Below are 11,648 nucleotides of genomic sequence, written 5' to 3' on the forward strand. Positions count from 1 at the left end.
GAATCCTCACTATTTGATTACCTTTATCGTTTTGTTTGTCATTAAATCAGTTCATGAACCCCTGTGAAAACCCCTTTGACCCAGTGCTTAGTTCCTATTGTTACAACCGTTTATTTCATTTAGCCTTTAGATTTAGTAACATCGAAACCCAAAACCCCCATTTGTTTGTTCTATTAGTCTTAAGTCTTTGATTGATTCGTACTGAAAGCTCAAAATCTTAGTGGTTCAACCCCTAAATACTACAACGCATATCTGTGCACTTGCAAATATTTAGGGGTATAATTTAAAACGTGAAGCTAGAAGTAACCCTTGATTTTTTTAGCATCAAACTTTAACGGTAAATCCATGCTTACTTAGGATAGATCTAAAGATCAGATTCTTCCGCATGTCCGGCACGTGGACCACGTTCTTCACGTTGAGCTCACATCTAGAGGTAAGCTTTAGAACAACCTTTCCATAACCTTGGATCTTTGAGGTGGCCGAGTATCCCATGAAGAGTTTTTCGTCATTCTTGTTCTGTGTATTCAGAGAACATTGACCTGTCAAGCAATTGTGCCTGGTTGCACCAGTATCTAACCACCAAGTCTTGGGGTGGATTTCAGCGACGTTAGCCTCAGTGACAACTGCACACATGTCTGGTTCAGCGGGATCGGCTTCGTTTTTACCTTAATTTTTCTTTGGAGCCTTTTTGTTGCAGCACTCGAAGGACTTATGGCCTGTCTTGCCACACTTGTGACACGTTCTAGTGAACTTCTGCGAGCTCTCACCACCAGATTTCATATTTTTGAACTTCTGTGAGTTCTGTGGCAGGATTTTGCCTTTCCTATTGTCTCGGTGTCTTTTGTTTTGGCACCCTTTGTTTTGGTGTTCCACCACATTCAGATTGGATTCGCGAATTTCAACACCTACTCTAATGGCTTTCCAGTTTGTTGACTTCATACGGAGCTTTATGGTTAAGTCTTCAAGACTCATCCACTTCTTCTTCATATTCAGGTATTTTTTGAAGACCGTCTAGTTAGGCAGGAGCTTCTCAATGATGCATGCAACCTGATAGGTTTCACACAGCCTTATACTGTCTACACAGCCTCATACCCTCAACATGAATTTCATATAGGAGAGTCTATAGCTCTCCAAATTACTTCATTATCAGTTGCGAGTCCACCATTTTGTAATCTTAAAATTTTGCCACAGCGTATTTCTGAGATCCATCATCTTCTGTGTGATACTTCTTGTCTAGAGAATCCCAGAGTTGTTTAGACGTTTCAACATTGCTATACATGTTGAACAGTTCATCAGCTAAACGACTCTAGATGCATCATTTGCACAGAAAATCTATGTGTGCTTAAGCTAGCATGGCTTGCAAGCGCATAAACATCATCATTATCCGCTGGGAGGAAAAGTCTCTCTTCACAGGTAATGATAGAAGCAAATCTTCTTTTGCCACATCTTATAGTTGGTCCCATCGAACTTGTCGGGAAGGACGCATGCTGTATTCACAGCTGGAATTTGAACCGATTGATACTGTCGAGTGACCGCAGTTTGAACAGTAGCAGAGATCGGAGCAAGGATAACAACAGTCACAGCTGGGAGAGATCCAAACTGGATCTGTACAGTACAGGTCACAACAGAGGAGACGTTAGCAGCCATATCTCTGGCCCCAATGGAGGTAGTCTCAGCAACAGTAGTCATGGTGAAGACGCTTGAATTTTGTTTCTATTTCTTAAAAGAAACATAATCTGCAGATAAGAAACGAAATTAAATTATATAATTTCTAATATAATATGTATACTATATTAAATGAGTCACAACTCAAATCGCTATCGGAGAGACATCATGATTGTGCGTTGTAAATTCGGACCTCCACTGAGAGTTCAATCGCAGGTGGGTAAACAATTTGAGACGGAGAAAAAAAAAACATAAATCCTCGTATCCAATTCGTTTAATGTTTGTTTAACAAGAACATATCAAAGATTTAAGAATGTAGAAACATAAAATCTAAACTTAAAAGCGATTAAATATTAGAATAGATAAAACCTCTATAATTAATAATGTTGGGACCATAAAAATTTATTAATTTATCGTGATATTAATTTATCTATAAAAAATTTATAGACCATAAAATACATTAATCATATTTTAGTATAGTATATTACATATATTTGCATAAATTTATACAATTATTAATTTATGTTTTTTGTTGGGATCATATATTTACATAAGGACTTAAAAAAAATTATTATCTTATCAAATTTGATGAATTTTTACATTGACCCGACTTGGTTCCTGCAAAATTTATTATTTTATAGTGATTATTAATTTATAGAGTATTAATTTATAGAGGTTTCACTGTAAATGTTAAGGTAAGAGAACCACGAGTAGAAGCGAGATGATATCTCTTTTCTTAACTCTTTGAATCACCATAGTGTATCGAGATTCTAGATTTTAAGACTTGCAGGATACAAACAACTTTATCTGTTTTCACAAGAACTAAAGAAATATGGATCTAAACGAACTAATATTCTTACTATACTCTCGAAGTAGGCTTACGAAAAAAAAGAGATTGTTGCGAAGTTTTTCTTTAGAGAAAAAAGAAATGAGCTAGAGAGAAAAAAATTAATGGAGAGGAGTAGTATATATAGCGGAGGAAGGAATATGCCACTGCAGACTCGGAGAAAATCTTGGATAGAGCTAGCAGAGAACGTGTGTGGATATCGAAGGATCGTTGGAAGATTTGGTCTCTTTGTGGGGATAACCAAAGCATATATAAATATCAATTTGACTGAGTTAAATACACAGCAGAATTTTTAGTTGAATTTTTAGTTGAATTTTTAATTGAATTTTTAATTGAATTTTTAGTTGAATAGCGGCGGCAGCGCGCGCATGGACCTCCTTCTTCTTTTTTTTTTTATCGGCAAACGTTTTCATTAAAAGCCCAACTGGGCATAGCTTGATACAACAAGATTTGGCCCAATAAACCTCATGAATACAACAAAGATAAACATTATGCATAAAAGACACGTGTAAACAAAACGTGGAAGCTTAAGAAAATGCTTCGTGTGCTTCGCCGCCCACGTCACCGACTCAGTACAGTTAACGTCTTCAGAAAATTCTCACCGCCGGTAAAATTTCATGTTGTCTTCTCCGCCGCGGGAAGCTTTGCCGCCAGCTACTCTGTTCTTTGTTGCAATTGATGTTGTACCTTTGCTAATGATCTCTAAAGCTGGATAATTGTTGTCGGAGTAAAAAAGCTGCAGGAAATAAGAACAGCTTCTAAGCTTTATACACAAATCCCAAACTTCAAGGAAGCTTCATCGCTGTACAGATCCAATTTACTGATCTGAACTGTGGTCATCTTTGCCCTGATTCAGGCAAGAGGTGAAACGATGAAGAAATTACTCCAAGCAAGTTAGAAATCTGCAACAACACTTAAAAGCATATCAGCTATTCCGACAAGAGAAAAGAACAGCCAGCAAAGAGATCGATAATCCGGACTTAGCCGGAAGAATTCCGACCAAAATTGGAAGTTATTATCCGATTAAAACGGAAGGAGAAATCCGATAACCAGAATTTATTGATCCGATAAACGGAAAGTATTGATCCGATTAGATTATAAAACAACAAAAAAACTAATAGGAAATCGGAAGAAAAAGCTCTCTCCCTGAAAGATAGAGATGAGAGAAGAAGACCTTCTTCTTTATCTTTCACACATACACTTTGAACTAAGTTATATCTTTATTCATATACATACTATTCCAAAATTTCCCAAACTTTTAATGTGGAACGAATAATATTTCCTATTTTATTATAAAACCAATATTTTCATGTAGCTTATTTCTTTTCACACTCAAAATTTAATAAGTCATATTGACTTATAAAATTTTGGTCCAACATTAAACTCTTGCAAAACTCACTCAGTTTTATTTAATAAATATCGAATTTCTCTAGTTTTCTCTTCATTACAACTATCATGTATAATAAGTTGATAAAGATATAATCTTTTCTTAATATGAAAATAAATGGTCAAAGGAGTGTAAATAAAAGCAAATGACAATATATATGCACAACATTTCTCACAATCTCCTCATTTCTTCCTGAAACAAAATGTTTCTAAAGTATGTAATACAAAAAGGAAAAAAAAAAATCTCGTCTTACTGTCAAACTAAAGAATATTGCATATTTTTTGATCTAACGGTCTATATCGAATCACGTTGCAATTAAAGATGAGCATGATCGTATATCTAACTTCGAGTCAGCACTCACTCAGCACTCAAATCCAAAACTTGCATAAAAGGGAAGAAACTCAGACGACACCAAAATCAACAAACAAATCAAAACGATGTTGCTCCGAATTTCTATCCAGCAAGGCAAGAAATCTGGATTCTCTTTGTCTACTCGTTTTCTAAATCTGTAGACTTTCGATACGATCGATGCTAGTCTTTTGGCGTTTGCAGGGAAGAACAATCTCAGGACTTTGAGACCTCAATTTCTCGGTATTAGAAGCTGTTGGTTATCAATGTCGCCGGAGCCATCTACTCATCAAACAAAACCTCCGGTGAGTTTATTGACGAGATTTCACAATCGCCTCAGATTTTAGGAATCAGTTGTTCGGAATGATATTGTTCTTAAAATTTTTGAATTGATGTAATTCCGTTTCAGAAAGTGCAAAATCTTATTGGAGGGTCTTTTGTTGATTCTCAAGCTTCATCATATCTCGATGTTATAAACCCTGTAAGCTCTCTTATTAATCTTCGCCTATACATTTTGTATTCTAGACTTTTGGATGGTTTTGTTACGAAAAGTTTTGATTTTGCTTTAGGCTACACAAGAGGTTGTTTCTCAAGTTCCATTGACAACTAACGAAGAGTTTAAGGCGGCAGTATCTGCTGCGAAGCAAGCATATCCTTCATGGAGAAACACGCCGATTACCACTCGTCAACGTGTTATGCTAAAGTTTCAAGAGCTTATACGCAAAAACATGGTAACTACTGTAATTGGCTGAGCTTGTTTTGCTCTTGAAACATATCTTTGACCGAAAAAATTTGATCATAATTTAGGATAAACTTGCAATGAACATCACGACTGAGCAAGGGAAGACCTTAAAGGATGCACATGGCGATATCTTCCGTGGACTAGGTTAGTTTTATTGTTGGTTTCGATTATATGATTGACAAGCAGAGCAGAACTATACTGATTACCTTTTTTGGTGTTACGCAGAGGTTGTGGAGCATGCTTGTGGAATGGCTACATTACAGATGGGTGAATATGTTCCCAATGTGTCTAATGGAGTTGATACATATAGTCTTAGGGAGCCATTAGGTGTTTGTGCTGGCATTTGTCCCTTCAACTTTCCAGCAATGATTCCTTTATGGGTAACATTGCTTAAGCCATTTTGCAGATATTAGTGGCTTCGTTAAATGTTCGCTGTATAATACGTATGTATATCCTTAAGTCTTGGTGATCATTTTCTGTGAAGTCTGTGTATTTATTCTGTGTTTGTTATTGCAGATGTTTCCCGTTGCAGTGACATGTGGAAATACGTTTGTTCTTAAGCCATCAGAGAAGGATCCCGGTAAACTACTCATTTCTTTTACCCTTATTCCTTGAAACTATTTCAGTAACTAAAGGACGCTCCGTGTGAGGTTTTTAAGTGTTATGTGCGTAGTACAAGATATTTAGACTTTCTCATCATGTCTTAACATGTCGTTGATGTCAGTGTACATACATCTTACTACCAAGGCCAATGTAATGAGCTGAATGCTCTTAGCTATATCACATTTTCAAAATGTTATACTTTACCACCTGCAATATGGGTTTAATGTTGACCACTATCGCAATGAAAAGAAAAGTTGTACGTTATCTGTGAAACCGGTTATTAATGTTACTTGCTTTCTCCAGGTGCTTCTGTAATACTTGCAGAGTTGGCAATGGAAGCTGGGTTACCTGATGGGGTTCTCAATATCGTTCACGGCACCAATGTAGGTCATGTTTATAATTTTCGCTCTTACCAAAATTTCCTATTCGTAAGGATTTGATTGCTGAAGAATGGCTTTTCCTTGGGAGATAATATGTTTGCAAATTACATTCCCCTCAAACTATCCGAAAATTTAAACAGTAAAGATTCCGCACTATTACCTTCACATTCTTTGTCTTCTGTAATAATGCATCCTTCACATGACAGGATACTGTGAATGCTATCTGTGATGATGACGATATAAGGGCTGTTTCTTTTGTTGGGTCGAACACTGTAAGTATATATTTTGTTGTTACTCTTTTATAGCCTGCGACTTGGGTTTTGCGTTTCACCTAGTTATGATGAATTAACATTTACGAAATTTTCATCTAGCCGGTTTTCTGTGTAACTAGTTCAGCCGTCTGATAAGACTTTAACATACTATTCTCCTTTACAGATTTTGCTCGTCTTCTGGGCTCAATTTTTTTGTTTTAACTGTGTTTTCTGAAATAAATTGTTTTGTTAAAGGCTGGAATGCATATATATGCAAGAGCAGCAGCGAAAGGAAAACGTATTCAGGTAACATCTTGCATTTGATCTCCTGTAAAAATCTTCCTTAGCATGTCAAAACGACTCTTTGTCAATTTACTTAAAAAATATCTGCTCAGTCAAATATGGGGGCGAAAAATCATGGTGTTGTCTTGCCTGATGCCAACGTCGATGCTACTTTAAATGCGCTACTTGCTGCTGGGTTTGGTGCCGCTGGACAGAGATGCATGGCACTGAGTACTGTGGTCTTTGTTGGCAATTCAAAATCATGGTATTGTTAACTTTCTTTTCTCCATATTCAAACTACTCCAAGTCTTTAGGGTGTAACCTTCTGGAATATCAAATATTCATGATCGCTTGACTGTAATCTTTTTCCTCGTGTGGTTTCCGAGATCCACAACCTTTAAGGTGCATAAACCATAAATAAGATTGTCTGCGACAACACTTCTTTCTATTAGTAGTTTAGATTGACTAGTTGTTGTTCTGTGCGAGGCTCGTTGAATTTCATTTGATAGTATCGAACAATGAGCTTCAACTTGTTTAATACTAACTAGGGAGGATAAACTCATCGAGCGAGCGAAAGCCCTTAAAGTCACATGTGGGACAGAACAAGATGCAGACCTAGGTCCTGTGATTAGTAAAGAGGTATTTTGGCGCTCAAACCTCTGCTACAAGTCATGACTACTGCTAAACTTATGTGTGTCACAATCACATTTAGTTTTGCATTTGGTCTATTGTTTAATAGATTTGCTAAATTTTATATGGCTAGGCCAAAGAACGGATATGCCGCTTGATTCAATCTGGTGTGGACGATGGTGCTAAATTACTGCTTGACGGAAGAAATATTGTGGTATTTTCCGAATATCTATAAATACTGCTATTGCAACAGACTCACACGTCTTTAATATAACACTATTCGCCACATTCTTATGAAATTGTAATCACGGATCACTGAAATCTCTTGATCTAGCTATGATGGAGTGATATTGTTGCATTAATGATCTTTCTGTAATCTTTGAAACCAACGTTCTACTGGCCGGAGAAGTTTATATATCTTTGCTCGTAACAAACAGGTTCCAGGATACGAGAAAGGGAATTTTATTGGTCCTACCATTTTATCTGGCGTTACACCCGACATGGAGTGTTACAAGGTATTATTCTGGTATTATAAGCAAATGACTGTTTTCTAAGTGAAACTTACATTTCTTTTGGCACGTTGCAGGAGGAAATATTTGGCCCTGTTCTTGTATGCATGGAGGTTAGATTGGAAAAACATCTACTTTTATTTCAAACAGTTATTCGGTTTTTTATCCTTCCCATGTTTGTGTGATTTACGCGCTCTGATGCCTTAATGACATATTCATGTACAGGCAAACAGCTTTGACGAGGCCATAGACATAATAAATAGAAACAAGTAAACACTCTTTTTTTTTTAATCTCATTCACATTTACTAATATAATCCATCTCATCTTTTTTAACAATCTGCTATTTCCGCCTTCAACAGATACGGAAACGGTGCTGCTATTTTCACTACATCAGGCGCAGCGGCTAGAAAGTTCCAAATGGAAATAGAAGCCGGACAGGTATAAAAAACTAACTTTGAACCTATAAAACACAAACTTTATTTTTTGTTTTGTTTACATTTTGACATAGTTGATTGTTGCGAATCTTACTCAGATTGGTATTAATGTTCCGATCCCGGTTCCATTACCGTTCTTCTCATTCACTGGGAATAAAGCCTCATTTGCAGGAGATCTAAACTTCTACGGTAAAGAGTTTGTCACAACTTATAAGATATAAGATTTATTCAGTTTTTCTATTTGCTTATACCCAAATGGAATTGTTGCAGGCAAAGCAGGAGTAGACTTTTTCACTCAGATCAAGACTGTGACACAGCAGTGGAAGGATATTCCAACTTCCGTATCTCTTGCAATGCCTACTTCGCAAAAGCATTAAATTCTATAAATAACCCTCTGTTCTTTTGTGTTATTTCAGTTATATTTCACAAGGAAAAAAAGTTATCAAAATAAAATCGACTGTAAATAGTTGTCCCGTTGAAGGGATGAAACTAGTTTCGATGGCACCCCGGATTGTATCTTTGTATGATGTATGATCTTTCTCCTATGAATGAAATTCAGTTGTTCGAATAAAGAAAAACGATTGTAAATTTGTCAAAATCTTGACCATATTAAAGACTCAAAAATCTTGATCATATTAAAGACTCAACCTCAACGTAAGTGTAACTGTTTAAGGAAGGGCAAGTCTCCTATAAAATAAAACGAATAAAGAATATAAAGATCAGATCAGAAAACAGATAGAAAGTTTGGGTCATGAGCTCTTAAAAATGGGGTGAGTCTATACAGACCTTTAATTGGTGAGCTCTTTGAAGTGGAAATAGAGAAAAGAGAATATTGACTAGAATGACTTTACAAAATGATCATAACCTAGTTCGTTACATTTTTGTTACACTAACTTTACCAGCAGAAAAAAGACACTAAAGTCCTTTACATAAAAAAAACTGTTTTTGTTGATTTTTTTTAAATTTCGTAAATACATAATTATACACAGATATACAATATACATGAGACCTATATACATTAATATATAATATATATACATAAATATATCAAAATACAAAAAAAAATCAAAATTTGAAAAATAGGATTTAATTGATACATAAATATATACATAAATGTATAATATATGAGACCTATATATATACATAAATATATCAAAAATACAAAAAAATCAAAATTTGGAAAATAGGATTTAATTGAGGGATGAAAAATAAACCGTTATTTCAGTTTATTTCCCTCCCCGAAAAAACCCTAGAGGCGATTTCGACTCTTTGCTCCTCCTTCTTCTCCGACGATGACGAAGAATCTACAGATCCTCGGTGTTTTAGTTTGTCTTCTATCCTCCGTCGTTCTTACCAATGCTTTTGTCATCTCTGGTAAGTCGTTTTTTTTGTTTTCATTTATATTTCGTTATTTTTTTCGCGGTCTTTGCCTCCGTCACTGTTCTCCGTCTTTGCGGCTGTCAGCGACATCATACAGGCGGGAACGGACCTACGGCGGTGAGGAAATCTGTAACCCTATTTTTTTGGGTGTTGCAGGAAACAGGTGTTCGGCGGTGGTTCCGACGGTGGATTGTCGAAGGGTTACAGGTGAGTTTTTATAAACTTAGTCGATATATCTATTTTTGTTAAGTGATGGGTTTGGTAGACTTGTTTTTGCAGTATATGATATATATTATATTTGATAGATTTGTATCGTTGTATATGATAGACTTGTATCACATATGGGATTTTTGAGTTTTGCTATTCGGATAGGTTCGTTTCTAATTTTTGAGGTTCGTTGATATAAATGAATGATAGAGTTGTTTCATGTTTCATGTATGTTAAAACCCAATGGTAGATTTGTTTCACGTTTGTGAAAACCGAATGGTAGAGTTGTTTTATTTTGGTTTTAAGTTGCCTTGTTTACTTTAATTATATGGTAGAGTTGTTTGTGATATATATTGTATGTATGATAGATTTGTTGGTGTATATGATAGACTTGTTTGGTAATGTATCACAGACTTTTTTAAAAATCTCTTATTTCCACAGATGGCTTCTTCCAGTGATTCAAATGATTATCCACCAAGAATGTTTCAGCCAAGAAAGTCACCTTTGCAGGAGCATAGCTTCAATTATGGCGCCCACCTGACTGAATTCAGGAAGTTGAAGGAGGCTATTGGCGATGATGTGTACTTGTATCGTTGTATATGATAGACTTGTATCACATATGGGATTTTTGAGTTTTGCTATTCGGATAGGTTTAGATATGGTAGACTTGTATCGTTGTATATGATAGACTTGTATTGTTGTATATGATAGACTTGTATCACGTATGAGATTTTTGAGTTTTGCTATTCACATATAGCTGAATTGAATATCAAAACAGCGCTGATCTGAACCCAGATCTTCGTAGACGACTTGTCAAAAATCTCCATACTCGATTTCCCGATCAACAGTTACAACTCGACATCCTTTGCTCTTATCAACCAAAAACAAATATCGAGTTTTAGCGAATTCTCACTTCCCACATACTAAAAAAATCTCGACCATGCATGAAGAAGACATGATAGAGGATGAAGTACAAAGAAAAAAACAGCAAAAGAGGCAAAGAGAGGATGGCGGCGTCTACCCTAGTATAGTTGGATGCGGTGATTGGGACAACAAATTCGATAATAACTGCTGGACAAAGTTGTCATTTCACATTATTAAGTCTACCCTTCTGTAAAGTATAGATCTCTATCAATTTTCAATATGTCTATCAACATTTCAATAAGTCTACCAACATCGATGTTCCCAAAAGAAGGATATGTCTATTATAAGGGTGAAATATATCTATTTTTGGCCAATATGTCTATCGATATCAAATATATCTATTACTTACTCAAATATATCTATCACACATCTAAACCTCTTACTGAATTTTAAGTCTACCTAACTGAAAATAAGTCTACTTCTCCATAATAAGTCTACTATTTTTAAGTAAGTCTACCATGAATAAAACAACACTATCATAACGAAAAAAATAACACTGTAGTAGATATAATATCTTCTCATATAAGTCTATCTTCAGGATAAACAAGTCTATCATTAGATGTAACAAGTCTACCAATTCTGGTCAATAGAACTTCGAAAAGTCAACTTAGACTCACTAAATCTACCAACACGAAAATAAATCTACTTTGAAGACAAGCAAGTCTATCAACAATCAAATATGTTTATCAACAAAATTAACTCTACCAAACGATTAAAATAAGTCTATCAACATAAGTCTACCAACATTTAACAAGTCTACCAACATCGGGAAAAATCTATCATCGAAAAATTATGTCTACCAATTTTTACATAAATCTATCAGAAAATTTAAATCTATTATAAAGGATGGTAGACTTAATTCTCGACGCGTGATTTGTACTGCTGACGTGGGAAAAAAAAAAGTAATGGCATTTTCGTAAATACGTTTTTTTGTCATCAAAGCGTCTCAAGGGTAAAATGGGGTTTTTAAAAAAAGCAATGTTGTTCTGGTTATTTCGAGAATGTTAGGGTTGTTTGCTAATTTACCCTAACATTTAGGTTACGGACAGCAATCCCTC

The 11,648-nt window shown here is 35.4% G+C and overlaps 1 protein-coding gene across 1 annotated transcript; it reads left to right on the top strand.

Annotated features, from left to right (window-relative positions):
• The first annotated feature begins 4,248 nt into the window (after positions 1-4,248).
• Positions 4,249-8,662, top strand: LOC18026317 (methylmalonate-semialdehyde dehydrogenase [acylating], mitochondrial). Its single transcript, XM_006409602.2, has 19 exons — positions 4,249-4,364; positions 4,452-4,552; positions 4,657-4,728; positions 4,817-4,978; positions 5,055-5,133; positions 5,215-5,369; positions 5,506-5,569; positions 5,896-5,975; positions 6,179-6,244; positions 6,479-6,529; positions 6,619-6,770; positions 7,054-7,144; positions 7,269-7,349; positions 7,573-7,650; positions 7,722-7,757; positions 7,870-7,913; positions 8,005-8,083; positions 8,178-8,268; positions 8,350-8,662. The coding sequence occupies exons 1-19, from the start codon at positions 4,337-4,339 to the stop codon at positions 8,454-8,456; spliced, it is 1,617 nt and encodes a 538-aa protein (XP_006409665.1). The 5' UTR covers positions 4,249-4,336; the 3' UTR covers positions 8,457-8,662.
• Positions 8,663-11,648: the final 2,986 nt, after the last annotated feature.

This window comes from Eutrema salsugineum, unplaced genomic scaffold (assembly GCF_000478725.1).
Source record: "Eutrema salsugineum unplaced genomic scaffold, Eutsalg1_0 scaffold_11, whole genome shotgun sequence".
In the NCBI taxonomy this organism is placed as follows: Eukaryota; Viridiplantae; Streptophyta; class Magnoliopsida; order Brassicales; family Brassicaceae; genus Eutrema; species Eutrema salsugineum.